Raw genomic sequence first — 27520 nt, forward strand, 5'->3', positions numbered from 1 at the left:
CTCAAACCTGTGACTTGTGCCACCAAGGAGGGCAAGGGCTTCAAATGCATGGGGTTTCCACATCTCCAGGTTCCCCTCTGAGTAGCAAGCTGCCCCAACCTTGCTGGCTCGACATCAGCAGAGTCTCCCTCCCTAACAGCAGTGTTGGAGCACCCTCATTAGACAGGGAGTGGTTCAATGAGGTGATTCACCACCATTTCCCCAATGTATCCCAGATCCCACAAAATGAAAAATGTACCATTTGGGGGGGGGGCTGGCGGTTATTTGAAAATGTTTTTGATGACTAATTTTCCAGCTGGAGAAAGGGTGCTTTGGCAGCAGTTTCAGAAATTCTGCTGGGAGGGACGAGGTTTGATTGCACATTGAATACTCATCTTCAGCAATGCTGCTGATAGATGTGGGGCTTTTCCTGGCCCCAGTGTCTCTACTACATTGAAAAGAATGGGCTGAAGGAGGACTCAGTGAATGGAGGAGTGAGAGTTTTGACTCACAGATCATGTTGAGGAACCTGTGCACCACAGCAGGATCAATCACCAAAGGGATTGGTTCTACTGTGGGATGTGGACGATGATGGACAGCCCCATCATCAGAGCCAGTGAAGCTGGCAATGGCCACCACACTTGACAACATCAGTTCCAATGACTCTGGGACAGTGCAGGCTTGTGCAGAGCCCTCAGTAACGTAGCCAAACAAGAAAATCTGCAGATGCTAGAGCCTAGTTTAGTACGCAAAAGCGTCCAAATGAAGTATCCCACCTGCATCCACCTATTACCTATTTCTTGTGTGTTAGCCTGTGCTACCTCATTAAATTTATCTTGTTTTTACTCTGATATAAAATTGCTGTGGCTTCATTGATCCACATGTTTTGGACTTGCCCTAGTTTAGAAAAATTTTAGAAAGATATTTTTCAAACATTATTGGTGATACTTAAGGTTAAATTGGAACCTTGCCCTTTAATTGCTCTATTCGGATCATTTCAAGATGATGACGTTTTACTGACTCCAACCCAAAATATAATTTTATCTTTTACTTCTTTGATGGCCGGACATGCAATTTTGATGAAATGGAAAGATAATACTCCACCCACCCACACACACAATGGTTAAATGATATTACATCTTTTTAAGTTTAGAAAAAATTAGATATGTCATTCAAGGTTCGAATACTAATTTCCTAAAGACACAAGGCCCTCTTTTTGGCCTATTACCATAATCTAAAGTATTAGGGTTGCTACACCTTTCGACACTGTGCTGTCTATTTCCAGGTTGTTGTCACTTGATACCCATGTTAGTTTTTTTCTCCCAACCTTGTATAGTGGTCAGGGCTTTGAATTAATGGGATTGCTTTTTTTTCTTACAATTTATATTTCAATATATAATTTTATTGTTTAATTTTTATATTAAAGCCTGTACTCCTCCCCCACTCCTTCTCTCCTCTCCTCCTCCACTCTCGTCCCACCTTTTTATTTGGGCATCTGCCTGTTTTTCCACATTCCCGACAAAAGCCTCGGGCTCCACATGCCAACTGCCTTTTGCTTCCTACGGATGTGGCGTGACCTCTGAGGTTCTCCAGCACGTTCATGTGATGCTCTGAGTAACAATGCAGTGCAACAGAAATGTTTAATGAGTATTCTGTTCCAGCAGCAGATTTCATGTCCTACCTTCCTTTAGAAAGGGGAGAGCAGCAGATAGAAAAAGAGTGCATGTAGACTTGGTGAAGCATGAAGCCGAGACTACTGTTGCTTCCTCTGGACTCCTGCACACTGCCCTGAGAAATTTTCTATCCGCAGTATGGTTTTTTTTTTATCGTAGAGTTTTAGAATGGACCCATTAGTCCAATTCATCCATGCCCATCGAGTTACCTTTGTTTGGCTCATATCCCTCTAACTCCTTCCTATTCAACTATCCGTCGAAATGCCTTTTAAATTATGTATTTGACCCTGCTTCTACCATTTCCTCTGGCAGCTTGTTCCACATACCCACCACTCTCTGTGGAAATGTTTCCTTTAGGATCTCCTTTAAATCTTTCCCTTCTCACCATAAATCTATGCCCTTTAATTTTAGACTCCCCTCCCCCGGGAATAGGAATAAGCATTCACTTTCTTCATGCCCCTCATGATTTTATAAACCTCTACAAGTTCACCCCTATGCCTCCTATTCACGAGGGGGAAAAAACCCATTGCATTATGTTGATAGAGTGGTTAAGAAGGTGTATGGTGTGCTGGCCTTCATTAGTCGGGGGATTGAGTTCAAGGACCATGATGTAATTTTGCAGCTCTGCAAAACTCTGGTTAGACCCCACTTGGAATATTGTGTTAAGTTCTGGTCACCTCATTACAGGAAAGATCTGGAAGCTATGGAGAGGGTGCAGAGGAAACTTACCAGAATGTTGCCTAGATTGGAGAACAAGTTTTTTGAGGCAAGGTTGACGGAGCTAGGGTTTTCTCTTTGTAGTGAAGAAGGGTGAGAGGTCTATAAGATTACACTGGACAACAATTTTTTTCAAAAGGTTTGCCTTCTGAAAACAAATTGGAGATTACGATAGACGATTTCAAGCAAAACACAGATAATTTCAGATCTGCTGTATCATGTAGGAAGTTGGAGAAACATTAACTTTATTTAAATTAAGCATGTTTAATCACAGCTCTCAGGTTGACTACACATGTTGCACAACAAATGTAAGGAGCCCAGGATTTGTCTTGGTCACCAATTTTACAACGGAAGTAGAGCTCATAGGCATCTTTGAGCCTTAAGCGTATACTTGCCACAAATGTAATAGAATGTATTGCAGCTGTTGTGACATTGACGAGACATTTCTGTAGTATTGTATCTTCCTGAGACAATAATTGTGATTGTTAGGCACACTCTCTATGTTATTGCCTGAAGAACATGTGCATCAACATTCGCTCAATCTATATCAATGTAATGTGCAGCATCTGTATTTCTGCTTTTATAGCCTGACTGCATCTGTCCTGATGAAGCATCCCCAGGCCTAAGACAATACTTGCATAGCACCTGCACTGAGTGCATACCCAGCCATACTTGGACTGACCAAAACAGCTTGCTTTGTGGGTAATGTACTAATAAACTTAAAATATGATAGGAAATCACAAAAATAGATTATATCAAAAAAACAGTACGTGAAAGGAACATTTTAAGGCGATTTTCGTGATCAGTAGCCCAAAATGTATAAAATATACCCAAAAGTGTTCAGGAAGCAATATCTTTGTTATTCAGTATTGTGAGAGGCATAGGTAGGGTGGACAGCCAACACTTTTCCCTGGGCAACAGTGGCAAATACCAGAGGGCATCTGCATAAGGTGAGGGGAGAAAAGTTTAGGGGAGAAGTCAGGAATAAGTATTTTTTTTTACTCGGAGAGCATTGGGTGTCTGGAATACATTGCAAAGGATGGTGGTGGGCTGGTACAATAGTCCCTATTGAAAAGATTCTTGGATAGGCACAGGAGTGCAAGAAAAATAGAGGGTTATGGGGGTGAGGTCAGGAAGGTTTAGATAATTGATTAGGTTTATATAAGTCAGCACAGTTCTGTTCTATCCTGCCTGTCCTTGTAATTTAAGTCCTCCTTTCCCCACCCCCCCCAACCAAAGTTCCTTGCAACGTCCTTGTGAATCAGTTCTGCACTCTTTCCAGTGTAATGCCTTCCAACCTATAGCCAAGTGACCAGGACAGCCACAATACTCCAAAATATTTCCCGAATGTCTAAGTGTCCTGCATACACTCAAAGTAGATGGTCTTTGGAGCCCCTAATGGTTCATCCACTTTGTCATTGGTAAATGTGACCTAAGTCGTAGAGCCATTTTGTTGAGCCAGAAGCCATCTCTTGGGAGGAATGGCTGCCTTCTGATGGTGTGGTGCAAGAAGTCAAACGGATGAGGAGAGGAAGGGACCGAGGGGGATCAGGTATTTAAACATGGATCTGGAAGTGAGGAAGAACTAGAAGGTCATTTTGTCTCTTCCCTCTGTAAAACTCTGGTTCATTGTTTGGCTTGGTGTCTCTTTCTTGCATGAGGCCCACAGCTTTCATGCTTTTATGATCCTGAAATCTATTAGGTAAGTTCAAGAAATGAGGATTCGTGGTAGAGAATGTTGAAGATTCATCAACATCTTCTCACCTCTGTTCTTAAGGATTAACTCATTAAATTGGCACTGAACCCCGCTCTAGACACGCCAAGACAGCTAGACAGGGGAATCATCATCTCTGCATCTCCCTCATCAAGCTCTTGTTTCGAATGCTGGAAACACTCAGCAGGTCAAACAGCATCGGTGGGAAGAGAAACAGAGTTAATGTTCCAGGTTGTAGACACTTGGTTTGGACTTAAAAAGGCAAAGGAAGCAGGTTAAGATGCAGGGAGAGGGAGTTGGGGCAGGACGAAGTCTCTTGTACACTGGGGACAAGGTATAAACAATATTATCTGACAAAGAGTGAATGGGAGCAGTTTTTCCTTCAAAAACAAACTTTATTCACAATAAATTATTCATGAAGTTCTCGGTTAGCATAGCAGTTTGCACAATGCTATTACAGTATCAGCAACCCATTTTCAAATCTGGCTCTGCCTGTAAGAAGTTTGTATGTTCTCCCTGTGTCTGCGCGGAATTCCTCTGGGTACTCCAGATTCCTACCACCTCCAACACATATAGGGATTATAAGCTAATTGGTATATTTGGGGGCACAGGCTCATGGGCTGGAGGGGCCTCTAAAATGTAAAAATTCCTTAATGTCATATCCATACATTTCCATCACTGTACATTGTTACATTCGTCTTGGATATCACCATGGCTGCACTTTGTCACTACTTCCTCACAGTCTTAGCCCATCAATGCCCAGTAACAGAAGGACTCTTGAATGTAGCCCTTCCCCATAGTGCCCCCACATTGCCTACTCCAAGCCTCAGTGTGTCGCTCAGCAGGTAACTCCACACCCTGGAATGTGCCAGTTGGCAGCATCCCCTCACGGATGTCTCAGTATGCTGGGAAGGCCAACAGGTTTCGGGCAGACCAAAGGCCATCTTTTAATGATCTTCTAGCAGCTCTGGATGCCTGACTCTGTGTGCGTCTCTGGGAGCAACCTGTAAATCAGAAACTCCTCTGTCACACTGCTGTTGGGATTGATCCACATACTCTTGGCAAAGTCATAGTATGCAAAGAGGGGACAATGTGCATAGTGGGAGATATTTCTGTCATTCAGGAAGAACCTGACTGGGAAGGCTCCTCTCACTGCAAGCCAGGCCATGTCCTGGAGCTTGTTAGTGAATCTTGGCGATGAGGCATTCCACCAGATGACCTGGATAGTCTGCTCAGGGAACCTCCCCACAGAATCCATTGTACTCATCTCTCAGTGTCTGCAGGACATTCTGTGCTGTCTACTGCCTGATGGGCTTGTAGTCAAGGTATTTGTCCAGAAAAACCTTTCCACAAAGGATAGGTGGTCTGAACACTATGCAGCATCAGGCCCAGGCCCATCCTTCTCAAAACCATAGGTAGAACCTCAGCACTTAGCGGCACATGGTGCTCTCACACCTTTGTGGCACGCACAGCCTGATGCAGCCGGACACAAAGGCGGTCATCAGGATGAGGGCCATGTTAGGTTCAACCTTTCCCCCATGGCCATGTTAGGTTTTCCCTTTCCCCCATGGTCTGCGGAGATGTACAGGGTAACCCTTCAAACCCTTTCCATTTTATATCCCCTTATGAACTGGAGGGCTGCTCTGGTGACCACCAGGGCAGAGGTGTGGGGGATGGGCCATACCTGTGCCATATACAGTAGTACTGAGAGCATCTTGCACCTGATGACCAAGTTCTTCTCTGTTATTGAGAGGGAATTTTTGGTGGAACTTCATGATCCACTCCAATTTTCGTTGCATGCCTTGGCCCCTCCATATCAGATCCCCAGCACCTTCAGGTACTCAGATCTAACTGTGAAGGGAATGGTGGACTGGTCAGACCAGTTACTGAAGAGCATTACCTCAGTCTTCTTTGATTTAACACGGTGTCGGTTGCTAACTCAATCTAGCCGCAGATGCTGATCAGTCTATGGACCGATTGTGTGTCCAAACAGAAGATGATATTATCATCCATGTACAGGGAGACCTTGACCTGAGTGTCTCCACTGCATGGTGATGTCACCTCTTTTATGTCCTCATCCTTCCTGACGGATTCAGCAAAGGGCTCCATGCAGCACCTGAACAGGGCAGGTGACAGCAAGCATCCTTCCCTGCCTCTGGACTTGATGGGGAAGCCAGCTGTTTCCTACCTGTTGATTTTAACTGCAGAATGAGAATGTGGACAAAAGAATATGGGTTACAGAATGCAGGGCTAAGTGATCTGTTCCTGTTTCGATAAGATCACTTCTCAGTCATCTTCGAAGCCACTGGTTTTCAAATGGGGCCTGAGATACTTAAGAGGATTACTGCCTCTAATTCTTTGAATAAACATCAGAATCAGAATCAGCTTTGAGAAGGAGAACCCAAATGTGCTTACTGGAATCCCTGCAAAGGCTGCGGACCCTGTGACATCTGTCTCTGAGGCCAATAGAGCATCATTCAAAAGGGTGAACCCTTGCAATGTGTCAATCCCTGATGGTTCCCACCAGCTTCAAAAGGGCATCAATCATCCCGGATGGAGCCCAAGAAGATCAGAATGAGCTGCCTCAAAAACTGTTGCCCAGTAGTACTCACATCTACTGCGATGAAATGCTTTGAGAGTCTGGTCATGGCCAGAATTAATATGTACCTAAGCAAACGTCTGGACCCACTGCAATTTGCCTATTGTCACAATTGTGCCACAGCAGACGCAATATTGCTGGTTCTCCACTCAGCTCTAGATCACCTCGAAAACAGCAACTCATCAACTACAGCTTAGCCTTCAACACTATTATTCTCTCAGAGCTGATCAAGAAGTTCCAAACCCTGGGCCTCTGCACCCCGCTCTGCAACTGGATCCTTGACTTTCTCTTCAGAACACCACAGTCAGTACAAATTGGAATCATCTCCTCCTTACTGACTATCAACATAGGCAAACCTCAAGGATGCGTGCTTAGCCCACTGCGCTACTCGTTATACACCCATGACTGTGTGGCCAGGGATAATTCTAATGCCGATGTCACCACAGTTGTCAGCAAAATCACAAATGGCAATGAGGAAGCATACAGGAGGGAGATAGATCAGCTCGTTGAATGGTATAATGGCAACCTTGCACTCAATGTCAGCAAAACCAAGGAAATGATTGTGGACTTCAGGAGGAAGTCAGGGGAACACGACCCATTCCTCATCAAAGGCTCAGTAGTGGAGAGGGACAAGAACTTCAAATTCCTGGGTGTCACCATCTGCAAGTATCTGTTTTGGAGCCTCCACGTTGATGTAATGATTTTTTAACATATATATATATAACATATAACAATTACAGCACGGAAACAGGCCATTAGGCCCTTCTAGTCTGCGCCGACCCAAACACCCCTCTCTAGTCCCACAGAATTACGCAGGTACTTACCACAGTCAAAAGTATATCCTACATAAAAGTCAACCCTCCAAATTTTGACAAAAAAACATGTCTATTACACGAGTACTTACGGCGCCCCTGTCCCGTGGCTGAGAAACAGGACAAAACTGGAGCTGATTCTGCAACTTGGGTAGTGAGAAGACTGTAGCCTCCTTTATACTTGCATCCCACTAAATCCCAGTACCCCTCTCTAGTCTCTAGTCCCACCTCCCTGCACAATGCCCATAACCCTCCATCTTCTTCTCATCCATATACCTGTCCAACCTTTTCTTAAATAATACAATTGACTCCGCCGCCACTATTTCTCCCGGAAGCTCATTCCACACGGCTACCACTCTCTGAGTAAAGATGAAGAAGGTTCGCCAGCAACTATACTTTGAGATGTTTGAGGAGACTCAGTATGTCACTGAAGACTCTCGAAAACTTTTAACATGTGTACTGTGGAGAGTATTCTGGCTGGTTGCATCACTGCCTGGTATGGAAGCGCCAACTCTCAGGACAAGAAAAATCTCCAGAGGGTTGTTAACTTGACCTGCAACATTAAGGCAGCAGACCACTCCATAGAAGTGGTGCAAGAGGTGGTGTCTTAAGAAAGCAGACTCTATCTTCAAGGAGCTCCACCACCCAGGCCATGCCCTCTTCACTCTGCTATCATTGGGGAAAAGGTACAGGTGCCTAAAGGTGAGCACTCAGCGGCACAAGGACAGCTTCTTCCCCACTGCTATCGGACTCCTGAATGATCAATGAACCAAGGACACTGCCTTACTTTGACTTTTCATACACTATTTTAATTTAATTTTGTTTGGTGGCTTCTATGAATGTTTGCACTGTGGTGCTACCACAAATCAATGTATTTCGTGAATTGTTCATGACAATAAATTCTGAATCTGATTCTATCTGCATGCTGATTTGTGACAAGGGCACCAAGATCTCTTTCAATCTTACCATTTTTAACAATATATTCTGCATGCCTCTTTCTCACCAACTTAACTCTCATGTCTATTTCTCAAGGAGATATCTCTGAGAGTTCCATATACTGCCAGCCAGCTTTATTATCATCTGCAGCATTGGATATATGATTCTTGGGTTGTCTTCCCCATTGTTGACAAAGATGGTGAATGCTTGCAGCCTCTGCAGTGCACCATGAAACACAATCTCCTTACTCCCCCCTGCAATGCACAGTGAGACGTAGTCTCCTCACTGTCCATTCCCCACTGCAGTGCACTGCAAGACATAGTTTCCTTACTGCACACTGCAGTGCACCACAAGACAAAGCTCCTTTCACACTTGCAAGTAGTCCCAGGAATTAACGGCCAATTGGCCTAAAAAGGGTCTAATGTGAAAGGAAAATCTTCTCAATGCCAGCGTGAAATGACGTTATCTCACGCCGGAGATTGACTGTCTTGATCCCTAATACAATCCCCAGCATCTACAAATGCCGGTGTTGCAATCAGGCAAGTGTTGAATTAGCAATTGCATTCTGGGAAAGAAATGACCCAAGTTTTTGCGTGAGTTCAGGAACATAGAGGAAGAAAAGATTAAAATGAAAGTATAAACTTTGCACATTGGGAAAGAGAGAGAGAGAGAGAGAGAGAGAGAGAGAGGAGGGGGGGAAATAAATAGCAATAGCAGACAATTTTTTAACAGCATGTGAAAACTGGTAGCGCTATAGCGCACAATTTATAAAGACCATGGGAAAAAGTGATGGTGGACCTGACTTCCCAGAATGCTGTGCGGCAGAGAAACCCCTCCATTAGTGTTCCGTGCATGCAGCCCTTCCTCTGCTGCACGCCATTCTGGGAGGGCAGGTCCGCCATCGCTTTTTCCTACGGAAATGCTACCAACTTACCCACGCTGTATGAATTGTGCACTATTGTGCTACCAACTTTCCCATCCTGTTTAAAAATTGTCTGCTATTGCTATTAATTGCTTGCACTTTCCCACAGTCCCTTATAAAGGTTTATATAATTTGACACAACAGCAACAGGGGCTGAAGGGCTCATACTGTGCTGAACATAAACCTTAATTATGTTATAATTAGGCATGATTAATTTTGTTCAAATATAAGATCATAATATATTGATCAGGATTTAGGACAAGTTCACCATTGCTCAATGTGTCATGATGTCACTGATAGAAGGTAGAACAGTCCTAACCTTGGAGATGGATCCTTGCAAGTGTGAAAGCGTCTAGTGCGCCAGTTAGGAGCGGTCAAGTATGAACAGCAAAAACCTCATTCCTATCCTGGGACAATGGGATTTAGTGGGATGCAAGTATAAAGGAGGCTACAGTCTTCTCACTACCCAAGTTGCAGAATCAGCTCCAGTTTTGTCCTGTTTCTCAGCCACGGGACAGGGGCACCGTAAGTACTCGTGTAATAGTCATGTTTTTTTGTCAAAATTTGGAGGGTTGACTTTTATGTAGGATATACTTTTGACTGTGGTAAGTACCTGCGTTGTTCAAGGCGCCAGGACCTCGGATGGCTGGAACTGGGTGGTAAGTCCGTGTTCAGAGCATCAGTACCTCAGATGGGCGGGAAGCCGAGGCAAGGGTTCACGGTTGGGACGTTAGAGCTCGGAAGAGCGGGCCGAGGATAGGATTCACGATTGGGACATGGGCTCCTGGGCCGAAAGGGTCTGTTACCATCCCGTGTGTCTATTTTTTTTAAAGTGAAATTTAACTGTCTATTCTAATGAGATATACTTTTATTCTGGTTCTAGACTCTTCCACTAGTGAAAATATCTCCACATCAACTCTGTCTAGCCCTTTCAATATCTGATGGGTTGGGATGAGATCCCCCTCTCATCCTTCTAAACCCGAGCGAGCACTGGCCCAAAGCTATCAAACACTCCTCATACATTAACCCTCTCATCCCTGGGATAATTCCTGATAGGAGTGTGTTTATTTTCCATTGTCAGAGGGAGAGATTGCTTTGAAAAGAGACGGCCTGTCTTCTGAAGGAACTACATTGGAAGCCCTGCTGCGTGGGGAGGCGTTAGAGAATAGGAATGATTCCAAAGAAGATGAAACGCTCAATGAAATTCAGGTCAGTTATTGCATCTCTAAAAGAGAATCGTTACCTGTTGCACCCTTCGATCTACTCCACTAAGTGTTGCATGTTAATCGTGATATGGGTTATTATTATCTGGGTGGACCTTTGAACACAGCCATTTGTCATGGACATCCGTTGAAAAGCTTAAAAAGCTGCTGAGATTAGAAGCATGAAACATAAAGAGAGAATAGTGGAGATGGCCAGCAGATAGAACAGCACCTGAAGAGAAATTTGAGGCAGTACGGTTAGCCTAGCGGTCAGCGCAATGCATTTGCAGCACCAGTGATCGAGACTGGGTTCAAATCCTACACTGTCTGTAAGGAGTTTGTACGTTCTCCCCATGTCTTTGTGCGTTTTCCCCGGGGGCTCCAGTTTCCTCCCACTGTTTGAAACGTACCAGGGATATAGGTTAATTGGGTATAAAGTGGGTGGCACGGACTTGTGGGCCGAAATGGCCTGTAACTCTGCTGCAGGTCTAAATCTAAAATAAAAATTTAAAATAAAAGTTCACATCAATGATCTCTTCTCAACCATTCTGATGGAGGCCATTGAATTGAACCAAAGACTCTTGTTTATCTCTCCACAGATGCTCCCTGAACTACTGAGTATTTTCACTGTTTCGCAGTCTTAAATAACAATTACCAACAAAAATGTCTTTATAGGGTGGCACTGTTAATGCAGTGGTTAGTTCAACACCATCATAGCACCAATGAATCGAATCCACTGCTGTCTGTTAGGAGTTTGCCCTTTCTCCCCGTCCCCCGAGTGTTCTGGTTTACTCACACTTCTAAAGCTGAGTTGGGAGGTTTATTGGCTGTAATTGGAGGGTGGGAGGAAGCCAGAGTACCCAGAGAAAACCTACATGGTCACGGGGAGAGCGTACAAACTCCTTACAGACAGAGCCCGAGACCGTGGCTCTGTAATAGCATTACACTAACTGCACTCACTGTACCTTTCATTATGAAAGGCATGGATAGGTTATTCAGTCAGAGTCTTTTTCCAAAGGTGGAAATGTCAGATACTCAAGTTCAAGTTTATTATCATCTGATTGTGTAAGTACAACTGGATGAAGCAGTGTTCTCTGGTCTTTGGTGAGAAAACATGCAGGCCACGTTTAGACAGAACATACATACAGACAAACGATTCATATACTTGTATAAAAATAAATTAATATTGTTAAATTAATAGTGGAGTCTTGCAGGGTTTGTATGAGCAGTTCATCACTTGTTCAGCAGACTCACTGCCAGTGGGAAGAAGCAGATTCTCAGCTTGGTGGTTCTGGTTCTGATACTCCTGTTTCTTTTTCCTGACAGGAGTAGCTGGAAGATGCAATACGTGCTTTGATAGGGGTCCTCAATGTTTTTGAGAGCCATCTTCAGACAGCATAGATGGAGGGGAGGGAGACCAAGTGATCATCCCTGCCGCTCTTATGGTCCTGTGGATTGACCTCCGATCCAATGCTCTTTAGCAACCATATCACACTGTATGATGGCCGGTAGCCCTGCCCATTTTGGCCTTCTCAGGAAGTGCAGTCACTGTTGCACCTTCCTGACAAGTAAGGAGATATGTGCCCAGGAAAGGTCACTTCTTCGGTAGACTCTGAGACTCTCTACTCTCTCCACTACCGAGCTAGTATGATATAGTAGAGGGGGGTCTTCCCTGGTCCTCTTATGTCTTGTCCTCGTTGGGACTCCTGTTGTTATTCTCACGAGATTTACAACCTCTTTTCTGTAGAGCCACTCATCATTGTTGCTGATGAGGCCGACTACTGTCGTGTCATCTGATTGTTGGAGCTGGATCTGGCCTTGCAGCATGGGTTAATAGTATGAACAGGAGTGGGCTGAGCTCACAGCCCTGAGCTACGCCAGAGCTCAGTGTGACAGTGCTAGCAGGTGGTAGGTGTCTGGGCATGCTGCAAGGGAGTTTATGGAAGCAGATTGAAGGCAACATTTTATAGCCTTTTATACAGAGACATGAACAGGCAGAGCTGGAGGTGTATGACCCATGTGCAGGCAGATGGTCAGTGTAGACAGTGTAGGCTTGTCCTGTGCTCTACTGTTCTATATTCTTTGTTCCCCATCCCCCCCCCCCAACTCAGAGATTTTGTATTTGACTAGCAACAACACTATATTTTAAGCAAGTCAGCGATGAGAATGTGGCAGTGCCCTAGTCCAGGGTGACACACGTGGTGGCCTGGGACTCCACAAGAAACCACCATCTGTACCCCCAGCACCTTCTCTGAACACCCAGTTCACTTACTGTGGTGGCTCCTTCAGTCTATCTCTGGATCATTTTGGTCACTGCTGCTCATTGTTTCCTGAATTTCTCCAGTTGTCTCTCTTGCCTGACATCACCACTCCCCGCCCACCCCCCCCACACCCCCCACCTCGAACCTCTTTACGTCTTTACGAGGATTGGATTAAATTCCACCCTATTCATTCTGCAGATATTTTCATTTTAATTTAATTTAGATTTACAGCATGGAAACAGGCCCTCCTGGCCTGCGACAAATAAATGCACTCAATTATGCTATTTACATGGTTTATTTTCTTGTTTTACTACAATGAAGCCCCAGTAGTAAACTTCCTCCCTAATTCAGAGAGGTTGAAATCTACTTTCTTAGAAGACTCAGGAAGTTCGGCGTGTCCATCAGCAACTTCTATTGGTGGGTCATTGAAAGCATGTGTTCTGTACTGGAGGCATCACAGTGTGATGTGATGCATCGCAAAAGGCTACAGAATTCAGTGAATACAGCTCAGAACATCACATAAAATTCCCATCCTTCTCAGGCTCTTGCTGCCTTGAAAAGGCAGTTAACACACTAAAAGACCCCATCACACCCATCCCATCCCTATCCCTCTGTCTCCTTCCCTCCAGTTTCCCATCTTCTTCCCTCTCCATTCGGAGATTCATCCCCTCCCTCTATCACCTTTTCTTCAATCTTCTGCCCTCCCATCAGTATCCACTTTATCCTCTTGCCTACGAGCCTGTGTTCCTCCCCCTCTCTCTCCCCCACCACTTTATTCAGGTGTCTGCCTGCTTTTTGCTCATATCTTTAACATTTTTAATTTATAAAAAACTTAGACATGCAGCACAGTAACAGGCCATTTCGGCCCACAAGTCCGTGCCGCCCAATTTACACCCAGTTAACCTACACACAAGTGCATTTTTTGAACAGTGGTCCCAGGTAAAATCCATGTAGACACGGGAGAACGTACCAACGCCTTACAAACAGTGTGGGATTTAAAACCCAGTCCTGACCGCTGATGCTGTAACAATGTTGCGTTAACCACTTCGCCAACCGTGCCACCCCTTGACGAAGACCTCAGGCCTGAAACAATGGTTATGTATCTTTGCCATTAAGAAAGCTAAGGGATCTGCTGAGTTTTGCCAGGACTTTTGTGTATTAAACTACAATCACAGCATTTGCAGCCTTTCTTTTTTAACTCCATCACACACCAGACATGCTCTCTTCTCCCTCCTCCAAATGGGAAGGAGGCTTAAGAGTGTGACTACACACACCTGCAGGGTTAAAGACAATTCCCCCCCCTCCCCCGCAGTCACAGGCTCCTGAATGAACCTATGCTGCCCTTGCTTTTCATTGATCTTTTCATTGTCATATTCTACCCTGCATTGACCTTTTTGCATGGCTGTATGAATGTTAGAGATAACCTGTTAGTCTTCTCACAGAAGAACCTTTCCCACTGTATAATGTAAATATTCTTACCTTCCTCATAGAATGGGCCTCTGTTACCTCAAAGAAAAATGGGCTCTACCAGCATCAAGGCCCTAGGTGTGCATTCTGACTCATTGACATTTCAACAGCAAATGGATACGTGTCACTTAAACAAAACAATAATTGACATTTATAGTCTGAAAATGTAGGGGATTTGAAAGTAGGCCATGAGCTGTCAACCAAGCACTTCCTGTCTATTGCTTAGTTTACTGGGAGTTCATGAGAGTTCAGTCTTTCCTGACTGACCAGCAAACATTAACGGTGAGGTGCCCTTTTAATTTTGCAAGCCAAACATTTGGCACTAGCAAACCTTGTGTAGTGGCAAAGATAAGAAGATTTCAGCCATTATTCCATTCGGGATGTGAGATGAGGGGTGACGTGCACTTTCTTTAACAGAGATTTCAACCTTTTGTCCACCTTCCTGAGTAGCCGACAGTGTGATCTCTAAAGTGAAACAGAAATCAGGCCTGTGGAAAAGCTGTGGGACTGGAGGTGGAGGAGTAATTGGATTTTCTCTTGACTGCAGAGAGTTTTAAACAGCGAGGAGAATGTGGAGGAGCTGGAAGAAGAGGACATAGAAGATGAAATGCCAAAACGCAAAAACAAGCCCAGGGGAAGGGTAAGCATGACATACAAAAGCCACAAGTCTTCAGTGAACCTTCGTTTTTAAAGCCGTGGCGAAACACTTAATCTTTTCCAGCAAAATAATTTGAAGGACATTTAAAATCAGATAAATGTTGTATATAAAGCAAAGGCTTTACTCAAATGGCATCACTTGGGAGTTTTATACTTGGGCAATACACAAAAGTACTGGAGAAACTCAGTAGTCTCGCAGCATCCATGGGAAGTAAAAGGCAGTCAACGGTTCGACCCTGAGCCCAGCAGTTTGGTGCTGAGTCCAACTTTGACTCTGAGCCCAAAGGTTCGATTCTGAGCACAACAGTTTGACCCTGAGCCCAATGGTCCGGCCCTGAGCTCTGACCCCTACATGAGGAATTTGGAAAAACTGGCAGATGCCCAAATAAAAAGGTGGGGGAAGAGGGTGAATGGAAACGAAAGAGGAAGGGGAAGGGCTGCAGAATTACTGCCTGAATTATAATAAAGGAATAAACTAAAATTTCTGGTGTGGTTGGCTCCATTCTATTTTAACTCCTCCAAAAGAGAGGACAGATATACACTTCCAAAATATTCTTATCTTGTATTCTGCTCAAAACAAAAATAAAAGAAACTACACCTCCTGGTGGTTTGGGTGAAGGTGCCACATGAGAAGCATTTGCCTGGAAATTCCTAGTAAAAACTGCAGATGCTGGAAACCTGAGCTAAAAACAGAGAATGCTGACAACACTCAGCAGGGTAGGCAGCATCAGGTTGAAGCACTTTGGGAAAGAGTAAAAAATGAAGTTGGTTTCAAGTTGGAAAGAGTTGGGGGAGGGGTGGATAGGATAAAGGAATTATTTTTGATGAGGTGGGAGGGGGGCAGAGTTGCCATGGAATGAGTTGACAAGTTAATATGATCAACGGTTGAATAGAGGGAACCTGAACAAAGGAATGAAAAAGTTTTGAAACCAAGTGAGTTGGAGAGTGTGAACACAGAGGAACATAAAAGTTACAAAATGCAGAGATCTAGGGGATGTCCGGGAGATCAGGCTGTGCAAAAGGAGATAGAAAACTGAGGCAACATCAGAGAACTGATGGAGAAAGCAAGTTAACAGATGATGTACAATTTGATACTGAGTTTGAAGGGCTGTTACATGTACAGACTGAAAATGGTTTGCTCCTCCTCAGGCTTATGTTGGCCCTCCATGTAGTGCAGGAGGTGACTGATGGATGGGTCACACTGAGGTTGAGAATTAAAGTGCTAAAAAGCTCAGAGTCACCTCTGTGGATTGAGTGCAGGTGTGCTGCTAAGAGACTGGTGTTTGATTTCTCCAATATTCAAGAGAGCCCATCGGGAACACAGAATTTGGTACATCATGGCCTGGTATGGGGATCAATACCTCTGAGCGGAAATCTCGGCAAATGGTAGTGGACATAGCCCAGGACATCACAGGCAAAACTCTCCCCAGCATTTAGAAAATCTACAGGGAATGCTGCTGTCAGAGAGCAGCAGCAGTCATCAAGGATCCAGACCACCCAGGACACGCTCTGTTCTCACTGCTGCCATCAGCAAAGAGGTATAGGTGCCACAAGGCTCACACCATCAGGCTCAGGAACAGCTGTAATACAGGTTGAACCTCTTTAATCTGGCAATGTTGGAACCTGGCCATTGCCGGACCACAGAAAATTATGGAAAACAGAAATTAACCACTAAATGAATGCCCTATGTAAATATATCAAAGGTAGAACAAAGTTAAGAAAAGGAGGTAATACTGTGGGGTAGCATGGTTAGCATAGCGGTTAGCGCAATGCTTTTACACTGCCAGCAATCGGGACGTTAGTACAAACTCCTTCCAGACAGCACAGGACTCAAACCCCAGTCCCGATCGCTAGCGGTGTGAAGGTTGAATCTGCCGCCGTCAGTACAAACTCCTTCCAGTCAGCGCGGGACTCTAACCCCGGTCCCGATCGCTAGCGCTGTGAAGGTTGAATCTGCTGTCATCAGTACAAACTCTTTACAGACAGTGTGGGATTCAAACCCCGGTCCCGGTGACTAGTGCTGTGAAGGTTGAATCTGCCACCGTCAATACAAACTCCTTCCAGACAGCGCAGGACTCAAACCTCGGTCCTGATCGCTAGCGCTATAACAGTTGAATCTGCCACCATCAGTACAAACTTATTCCAGACAACGTGGGACTCAAACCCCAGTCCTGATCATGGCAGATTGAACTTTTACAGCGCCAGCAATTAGAACCAGGGTTCGAGTCCCGCGCTGTCTGGAAGGAGTTTGTATTAACAGCAGCAGAATCAACTGTTACAGTGCCAGCGATTCTAACGGGCTGATCCATGGGAGTTGCTGTACTACAGACTGCCAGATAAGAGAAGTTCAACCTGTACCACCAGGTTCAGGAACAGCTGCTACTCCTCCACCATCAGACTCCTCAACAACAAACTCAGTCAGGGACTTGTTTAAGGACTCTTACTTATTATTATTTATTATTGAATATTTTTAGGTATCTTTGCTTGAGTACAGCTTTTTTTCACTACTGTTAAGAAAAATTTCTGCCCAGTTTGCAGAAAAAAGAACCTTGGTTGTATGTGATGTCATGTATGTATTCTGGCAATCAATCTGAACTTTGAACTTTGAAAAGGAAGACACGAGTAAGCCAACTGACTTGAATTGGTCTGGGCTACAATCCCATGTAGTTGCCTTTGCTCTCCTTATCACTAGAAGAGCTCTATTAGTGAGATGGAAGGATGTTGTCCCTCCTGCCTGATTTGATGACGTGCCTGACTCTGGAAAAAAAATTAGATGTTCTACTACTGAAATGAACTTTAACTTTGTAAGTTTATGGGATCCTCTTCTTAATTATTTTCATAATTTATAAGATTATTTAGATCCTGTTTTGTGGTTTGGTTGTTTTCAGTAGTGGAACTCATATGTTCAACCAATAACTTCACAAGGGAGAGGTTAGATTATTAGCATAATTTTTATATTGTGTCTTTTTTTGTCATTTTCAATGTATCATAGGTTATTTGTAGCCATATGTAATAGTATATCTACTTTGTTGGATACTTATTATTACCTTTGTACAATTCACTTATAAAACAAAAAAAATATTGAAAAAGGGATGGAAGACGTATCAGGGAATGGATACTCTACTTGGAAGGTTTGGGTCCCTGGATAGTGGGATGAGAAGAGGTGAAAGGACATGGGAAATGAGGAATAGAAGCAGCCAATGTTTCAGGAGCAAATACTACTGCCTCGGTAGCTTGAGGAGATTCAGCCTATTTTTGAGTACTCCATTAAACCGTGGAAAGTATACTGACTGGTGCACCACAGCCTGGTTTGGAAATTCACATGCCCAGGAATACGGAAGGATGCAGGAAGTTTCAAACTTGGCCCGGTCCACCACAGATACCGAACTCCCATCCATTGTAGACATCTATGTGAGGCGCTGTCTCAAGAAGGCAGCCAACATCACAAACAACCCCTATCACCTTGGTCACAACTTCTTCTCACTGCTCCCTTTGGGCAGAAGGTGGAGAAGCCTCTAGACCAACACCTCTAGGTTGAAGACCTGCATTTTTCCAGCAGCTTTTATGCTCATGAACTTCCTTAACCATATCACGTCTTCAGGACTGTCAAACCTCTGTCTACACATTCTTTTGCATCACAACCAAGTTCAAAATGTAGTACCATCAGACTGTCCACCTACACACAATACTAATCACATATATACATAAAATTTGAATTTACGATAAATATTTGAACTTATTTACTCAGTTACAGGATACAAACTGTAAATAGCTATCATTTCATTATTTGTTTTAATTTTAGAGATACAGTATGGTATCAGGATCCAAACTGCTAGTAACATGTTGCAGGTGAGAGCTTGTATAAAATCTTACTTTATCTTTTCACCATGTGGAAGTCAGATATCTGAAGCAATAGATCACATTTGTTTGGACTGGAACAGACAGACTGACAGACAGTAGCATCTTGAAAAAGAATTTGTGGGGACTTTTTTATTGAAGTTCTCTTGACTTGATTGTCTATTGTGAAATAGTTGAGACCCCCAGACTTTAAAATGAATGCTTGTAGGCCAGTATTGCAATGGGACTGTTGTGCTTCACTTCCTTTGGATAGTGCCCACACCATAGGAAGGATGTGTTTGCTTTGCAGGGAGTGCATAAGAGATTGACCAGGATGGAGTTGGAGGACATTACTTACGGAGAGGGGTTGGATAGGCGAGGTTTGCTCTAGCGTGACGGAGGCTGTGTGCGTCAGGCTGTGAGGGGCATTGGTTGGACAGAAGGACAGAACCTTTCACCTTGGGTAGAGGAATCAAAAGCAGGAGCCCAAGGTTTAAGGTGAGAAGAAGGAGCTTTAAAGGGGAAAATTGTTTTACACTGAGAGTGGAGTACACTGACAGAGGAGGTGGGGGAACTATGTTTAAGAGGCAGTTGGATGTACACTTTAAAGCAGTGGTTTGCAAATTTTTTCTTTCCACTTTCATGCCCCTTTAAGTAATCCCTTCTTTCTTTGGCTTGGCTTCGCGGACGAAGATTTATGGAGGGGTAATGTCCACATCAGCTGCAGGCTCATTTGTGGCTGACAAGTCCGATGCGGGTCAGTCAGACACGATTACAGTGGTTGCAAGGGAAAATTGGTTGGTTGGGGTTGGGTGTTGGGTTTTTCTTCCTTTGTCTTTTGTCAGTGAGGTGGGCTCTGCGGTCTTTTTCAAAGGAGGTTGCTGCCCGCCGAACTGTGAGGCGCCAAGATGCATGGTTTGAGGCGATATCAGCCCACTGGCGGTGGTCAATGTGGCAGGCACCAAGAGATTTCTTTAGGCAGTCCTTGTACCTCTTCTTTGGTGCACCTCTGTCTCGGTGGCCAGTGGAGAGCTCTTGGGAAGGCGATGGTACTCCATTCTGGAGACATGACCTACCCAGCGCAGTTGGATCTTCAGCAGCATGGATTCGATGCTGTCGGCCTCTGCCATCTCGAGTACTTCGATGTTGGAGATGAAGTCGCTCCAATGAATGTTGAGGATGGAGCGGAGACAATGCTGGTGGAAGCGTTCTAGGAGCCATAGGTGATGCCAGTAGAGGACCCATGATTCGGACCCGAATGTAGGTATGACAACGGCTCTGTATACGCTAATCTTTGTGAGGTTTTTCAGTTGGTTGTTTTTCCAGACTCTTTTGTGTAGTCTTCCAAAGGTGCTATTTGCCTTGGCGAGTCTGTTGTCTATCTCGTTGTTGATCCTTGCATCTGATGAAATGGTGCAGCCGAGATAGGTAAAGTGGTTGACCGTTTTGAGTTTTGTGTGCCCGATGGAGATGTGGGGGGGGCTGGTAGTCATGGTGGGGAGCTGGCTGATGGAGGACCTCAGTTTTCTTCAGGCTGACTTCCAGGCCAAACATTTTGGCAGTTTCCACAAAACAAGACGTCAAGCGCTGAAGAGCTGGCTCTGAATGGGCAACTAAAGCGGCATTGTCTGCAAAGAGTAGTTCACGGACAAGTTGCTCTTGTGTTTTGGTGTGAGCTTGCAGGCGCCTCAGATTGAAGAGACTGCCATCCCTGCGGTACCGGATGTAAACAGCGTCTTCATTGTTGAGGTCTTTCATGGCTTGTTTCAGCATCATGCTGAAGAAGATTGAAAAGAGGGTTGGTGCGAGAACGCAGCCTTGCTTCACGCCATTGTTAATGGAGAAAGGTTCATAGAGCTCATTGCTGTATCTGACCCGACCTTGTTGGTTTTCGTGTAGTTGGATAACCATGTTGAGGAACTTTGGGGGACATCCGAGGCGCTCTAGTATTTGCCAAAGCCCTTTCCTGCTCACGGTGTCGAAGGCTTTGGTGAGGTGAACAAAGGTGATGTAGAGTCCTTGTTTTGTTCTCTGCACTTTTCTTGGAGCTGTCTGAGGGCAAAGATCATGTCAGTAGTTCCTCTCTTTGCGCGAAAGCCACACTGTGATTCTGGGAGAACATTTTCGGCGACACTAGGTATTATTCTATTTAGGAAAATTCTAACGAAGATTTTGCCTGCAATGGAGAGCAGCGTGATTCCCCTGTAGTTTGAGCAGTCTGATTTCTCGCCTTTGTTTTTGTACAGGGTGATGATGATGGCATCACGAAGGTCCTGAGGCAGTTTCCCTTGGTCCCAGCAGAGCTTGAAAAACTCATGCAGTTTGGCATGCAGAGTTTTGCCACCAGCCTTCCAGACCTCTGGGGGGATTCCATCCATACATGCTGCTTTGCCACTTTTCAGTTGTTCAATTGCCTTATATGTCTCTTCCCGGGTGAGGACCTCATCCAGCTCTAGCCTTAAGGGCTGTTGAGGGAGCTAGAGCAGGGCGGATTCTTGGACTGAGCGGTTGGTACTGAAAAGAGATTGGAAGTGTTCTGACCATCGGTTGAGGATGGAGATCTTGTCACTGAGGAGGACTTTGCTGTCTGAGCTGCGCAGTGGGCTTTGGACTTGGGGTGAGGGGTCGTACACAGCCTTTAGAGCCTCGTAAAAACCCCTGAAGTCGCCAATGTCCACGCTTAGCTGGGTTCGTTTGGCAAGGCTAGTCCACCAATCATTTTGGATCTCCTGGAGTTTGCGCTGAAGATGGCTGCATGAGCGACGGAAGGCTTGTTTCTTCTCTGGCCAGGATGGCTTTGCAAGGTGAGCCTGGTGGGCAGCTCGCTTCTTTGCCAGCAGCTCCTGGATTTCCTGGTTGTTTTCGATGAACCAGTCCTTGTTTTTCCTGGAGGAGAAGCCCAGTACCTCTTCAGTGGATTGCAGTATTGCAGTCTTCAGCTGATCCCAGAGGGTTTCAGGGGACAAGTCCGTGAGGCGGATTGCATCCTCAAGCTTTGCTTTGACGTTTGGCTGGAAGTTTCCTCTCACTTTGTCTGACTGCAAGTTTCCAACATTGAACCTCTTTCTGGGGTCTTTACTGTTCCTGGACTTTGGCTTGAAGTGAAGGTTGAGCTTGCAGTGAACCAGCAGGTAGTCAGTGTGGCCTTCCGTGCTGGGCATGACCCTGGTGTGGAGCACATCTCGTTTGTCTCTTTCTCGCACCAGGACGTAGTCCAGGAGGTGCCAGTGTTTTGATCGTGGATGCATCCAGGTGGTCTTCAGGCTGTCCCTCTGCTGAAAAAGGGTGTTTGTAATGACAAGTCGCTGTTCTGCGCAGAGCTCCAACAGGAGGCACCCGTTGTTGTTGCCCAGGATTCCTGGCCAGGTTTCTAAGTCTTTGCCGACGCGAGCGTTGAAGTCGCCAAGGATGACAACCTTGTCGGCTGTAGGGGTGCGTTGAATGAGGTTGCGCAGATCAGTGTAGAACATCCTTTTCTGCTGGTTCCGCCTGGAGGGTTGGAGCATAGACACTGATGAGGGTGATGCAATGCTTGTTTTGAAGGGGGAGTCGCATGAACAATCCCTATGTGTGGTGGTACACTGCAGGGGACAACCTCTGTACCTGCAGGAGTGTAAGGGGACAGGACAACACCTGGCTGGCTGTCAATCAGTTGACCTGAATAGATCAATCCCCACCCAGTCGGGTGTCAATCACCCTCCGGGATATAAGCCTCCGCCGGCCTCCCGAAGCCTCACTCAGAGTTACTGCAGCTACAGCCAGCCTGGCTCTGTGGAAGTCTTTGTGGATTAAAGCCTGTTGTATAGTCTTTACCTTGTGTTTGTCTGATTCTGGCTAACAGCGCATCACACTATGCCATTAGTGCACTGTGATTAGTAAGGGATTGCTTAAGATGGTATGTGAGTGGAAAGAAAAAAATTTGAAAACCACTGCTTTAAAGCATAGAAGGATATGGACTTAATTCTGGCACATGACATAGAACTTTACAGAACAGTACAGACCGTTCAGCCCATGGTGTGATGCTGACCTATATAATCCTTTGCAGCCATCTAATTTTTTACCCCCTTGCAACCATAACACTATTTATCTTATAGAGGGCAGGAAGGTTGGCATTTATGGCGGGCCCATTTCTGAGCTGCGTGACTCTGATGAACACAATCTGGCATGCGTGGCCTCGGCTGAAACCCTTGGTGTGAGGGACAATGAACTAGTCAGTGTTATGTGGGAACCTGCTGTGCACCTGCTATTCTTCCTGCTCCTTTTCAACACCACGGTGACAGCCCTCTTCACAAACAATGGAGCACTTGTTATTCCCTGCTCCATCCTGCTTCTGCTCTCACCATCTCCGCTCATCAGATTCCAGCAATGGCAGCCTTGATCCTACTCCTCCACTCCGCCATGTATAACTCGCCTTCCTCTACCTGACCCTTCTGTATCTGGAATACCTCTGACTGTTATATTTCACCTCTCCCTGGCTCACCAATCCCACGTGGGACCTCCATCCTGCACCCCATCCCCCCACCCTTTCCTCTTTACCCTGGCTTCTCCACCACATCACCCGAGTCTCGATAAAGGGCATCAGCTCGAAACGTTAATTGTTCTTTTTCTCCCACTGATGCTGCTGGGTTCCTTCAGCAGATTGTTCCTTCAGATTCTGACATCTGCAGTCTCCTGTGTTTCTCCAAGCGTTTTGTGATGTCGTGAAGTTGCAAAAGGTTTTTGAGATTTTGAAGTTAGTTTGTAAGTGCCTGGGGCTGTAAGTGAATCGTACCACCTTTGCTTCTGTGAGGGGAATGTTGCCTCACAGTTTTGAAGCTCGCACTGTAGTATGTACCTATCTTCATTTCCCCCTGAATTGTAAGTAAATACAAATTTTGGTGATTGCTGTGGAAACATAATGCGAATTTCTATTAGTTCTTTTGACGTGTATCTTTCCCAGCAGCTATTTTTTTTTAAATTTAGAGTTATAGAAGGTACCAAACCCTTCCAGCTCATGAGCTCAAATATGCACGTGACCATTTAACCATGTCGACAAAAGTGTCTTCCTGAGCATTTGCCTGCATTTGGTCCATTTCCCATCCATGAACCTATCCAGATGTTATTTAAACGTTGGCATTGCACGTGCCTCTGCACCGTTTCCTTTGGCATCTTGTTCCATGTACCCACCACTTGGTGTGCGATAAACTTGCCCCTCCGGTTCCCTGTACATTTTTCCCCTCTCTCCTTAAACCTATGTCCCTTAGTTTTAAACTCTCCTGCCTTGAGAACAAGACTTATAATAGCTGCAAGGTCATTGAAAGGGATCACTTTTAAAAAATAAAATGGAGTTAGTACAGTGGAACAATTTAACTAAAAGTTCTAAATTGAAAAGAAAATGGTTAAACAAGAAATTCTGCAGATGCTGTGGTCCAGTGCAACACACAGAAGTGCTGAAGAAACTCACCAGGTCACAGAGCAACCACAGGATTTGTCAAGGCCCAGTCCTGAAATGTTGGTTACCCTTCATTTCCTATGGATGCTATCTGACCTGCTGAATTTCTCCAGTATTCCTGTGTGTTTCAAAATTGAACAGAAAACCTGAGTGCATTCTCACCTAAATGAACCAGTGACATAAACTGATTTTTCTAATTTCTGATAGTCCCACCCCCATCTGGTTCCACTATTTCCATCTTACCTTTACCTGCTCTTGTACTCACTTTTCTCTCCAACTCACCCACCCCTGGAGTTCTCCTCCCATACCTGTCTCTCCCATCTTCTTTTATCCAGTACCCTATCATCTCTTGGATCCTCCCCTGCTCATCCTCCCTCCCTCTCTCCATTTTTAAGCTTGCTATCTCCCCTTCCTACTTCAGTCTCAAACAAGGGCCCCAACCCAAAACGTTGACTGGCAATTTCTCCCCACAGATGCTGCCTGACCTGCCAGGTCTCTTCAGCTTCTCGCTGTTTCTCAGGACTGCTTCATCTGCAGTTGTTTTATTTCTCATAATGCCTAATTGTTACAATTATGTTTTTTTTTTCGACATTAACCTTTATAAATATACTTCTCAATCTTTTCAGTGTTTAATCATATTAGTGCCGATACTGATTTTTTTATTTGTGGCACATTGGTGTTCTGAATTCATCACCTCGGTGTCTTGAGTCCCTCCTCCCACTGTTGGCAGGTCTGTATCCAGTGGCATTTCAGCTGTCCGGCTTAAAATCCATTCTATAAAATAAATTGGGGTATAAAAATATGTATTTAAAAAAAAAATATTCATTCAAAGGGTTGGATTTTCACCAGCTGAAATCTTTTCCCCCAAAATAATGAAGCAGTTTGAGCACACACATTCGAGGATAATATATGCCCCTGCATATACAGTCCAATTTAAATCCCTGCACACAGGGTTGACAGCTGAGCACATTTCACAATTGAGCTGGACCCATGCATCACTGAAGCCTGAGTGGTGCTGTTGCATGTAGTCTCTGCGAGATTAACTTGTACCACTCCGCAGATGTTTATAACCAAGTTCCACAAAGTGCACTCTTTTTCTAAAAAGTATACTCCCCCTTTCTTTGAAAACGCAGACACGCGGTGTAGGAGGGAAAAGGAAAACAGACTCCTCCTCCCAGGAAGACCACGATAAGCCATACGTGTGTGACAGTAAGTAGCTCACTGCGGCGTAACAGGCTGATGTGCCCGCTTCTTCTTCCTGCTCCCTTTTCTCTTGCATGCCTGAAAACTGCCTCATCCCCTCTCTGCTCTGTCTTCTGTGAAATTCACTCCCTTTTCTCTTGTTTCTTCTTCTCTGTTTCAGATAGTTTCAAACAAAAGCATAACTCAAAAACATCTGACAAAGGTACTACGCAGTTGCCAATCTGGTCTATGTGTAACTGTGCACAGACTGCAGCTGAGGCATTCTACTTCTTGCCTATTTTTAATTTACCTTTGTGTGTATTCTTTTTATTCATAATAATATCCTTGAATACTTCATTCCACTAAAACAATTAGCTGTTTTCAAAGAACAATTGATTGTAATATATTAACACGGTGTGATTTTACATGACTAAAGCGCCTCTGTTTGATCTCTCCTCTTTGTTTTCAGTTTGTGGCAAGAGGTACAAGAATCGCCCTGGTCTTAGTTATCACTATACTCACACCCATCTCGCTGATGAGGAAGGAGATGATGACCAAGATTCGGAGCCTTGTTTGCCACCAGTCCTGAGAAGCGGTAAATGTAAGATGAGCCTGACTCCTGGGCAGCACGAGCGTTTGGATTGTCAGGGAACGTCCCACTTGCGCCCTGGCAGTCTCACCCTCTCAAGGGTGGGGTTGGGTTGCCCGCGTGGTGAACCAGCTCCTGCTTTTACTGGTTGTTCTTGGGTTTGGCAGAAGTACTGACCAGAGGGGGTCGTAGTGACAACACAAGGCCAACCAGTCTTTGGCAGACTGATCACAAAAACTACCCAAACTTCATCTGCTTTGCTCCTGTCCTCCTGGGGAGAGAATCCTCCACTCCAGACCCTCCCTAAATACCCTCTAAAATGGCCCAACAAGTCACTCCACAGTAGGTAGCACATCTCCACCTTCATCAGGGAGACTGTGGACGGGCAATAAATGCTGGCCTTGCAATAATACCCACATACAGAAAGACAAACTGAATTGGTTATTGTCGCATTTTCCGAGACGCAGTAGAGAGTTTGTTTTGTGTGCAAGTCAACCTATACAGCAACTAATGAAATAGTAAGAAATAAACAACAGAGGAGGATGAAAATTGTAGAATAAAACTAACAATGTTTGAGCAAAACAGTGTTTGCAAAAATGCCGTCATTCCATAAGGCAGCAGACAATAGCCACGAAGATCAGTGTAAGTGAGGTGCTTAGATACCACTAGTTCAATTTAGAAATAGTTAATCTTTTTAAACTCTTTATCCTGCCACCTGTAATTGCAGCTCCACGTAGCTTGACTTGATTGTGATGAAAGCAATCTCATCAGATAAGATTTCCTGTTACAAAGCATTATGAGATTGGAGGCTGATGGTGCTGTGCAATGCAAGAGTGATTCCTGGAAGGATGGAGAGACCCCTCCTGCCCTGACCAGAAGCCACTTAATGAGGTCTGACTGGAAGATGCAGCGTTTGGCAGTTTTGCAGTGACAGCACAGATTGAGTTGAGGAGGATTAAGGAACAGTGGAGAGGTAAGGGAGAGTCTGAGCAATTGTCCTGGGAGCACCAAACAGCTGAATATTGATCAGATTTTGCTCAAGTAACCAAGGTCATCGACTGATTACTTGCTCCATCAAAATGGATGAACCAACTTGAGGACTAGGTGTGATGATTGTCCTGATTAGCCCGTTTCTATAGAAACCACACAGACCTGAGCGAGTAACGTTCAGCAGCAGTGGCTAAAAATAATTTATTTTGCTCAGCTGCGTGCTTTCCGAGGAACCTTGTTTTGACAGCTCTCTGTGTGTCAGCTATTGGCAATGCCTCCTTTGCCACAGTTCTGCAAGCGAGGCGGGTTGGCAATTACAAAGGACAGAGGGTAAAGTGTGAACCTCCTTCTGACAGCTAAGAAATTGATTCTTTTCTCTTGCATCCTATTTCCCATGGCCTTTGGTGTTGAAAAAGCTGACACACTGAGGTTCCTGACAGGGAGAAAGTAGACGGGTGTGACAGTCAGACTCGGATGATTCCAAACGGTGAACGTAGCCACTGGCCTTGCAAGCGAAAATAAACAAATTGGCTAATAACTCAGATCACCTTC

The 27520-nt window shown here is 44.9% G+C and overlaps 1 protein-coding gene across 1 annotated transcript in view; it reads left to right on the forward strand.

Moving 5' to 3' along the window:
• LOC138752890 (zinc finger protein DPF3-like) overlaps positions 1–27520 on the forward strand; it is an 88286-nt gene that overhangs the window by 22703 nt on the left and 38063 nt on the right. Inside the window, exons 5-8 of the mRNA XM_069915501.1 lie at positions 10434–10561; positions 14830–14922; positions 25341–25416; positions 25859–25990. Of these exons, the coding sequence (XP_069771602.1) occupies positions 10434–10561; positions 14830–14922; positions 25341–25416; positions 25859–25990 (429 nt within the window). The remainder of the gene's footprint in view (positions 1–10433; positions 10562–14829; positions 14923–25340; positions 25417–25858; positions 25991–27520) is intronic.

This window comes from Narcine bancroftii, chromosome 2 (assembly GCF_036971445.1).
Source record: "Narcine bancroftii isolate sNarBan1 chromosome 2, sNarBan1.hap1, whole genome shotgun sequence".
Lineage (NCBI taxonomy): Eukaryota > Metazoa > Chordata > Chondrichthyes > Torpediniformes > Narcinidae > Narcine > Narcine bancroftii.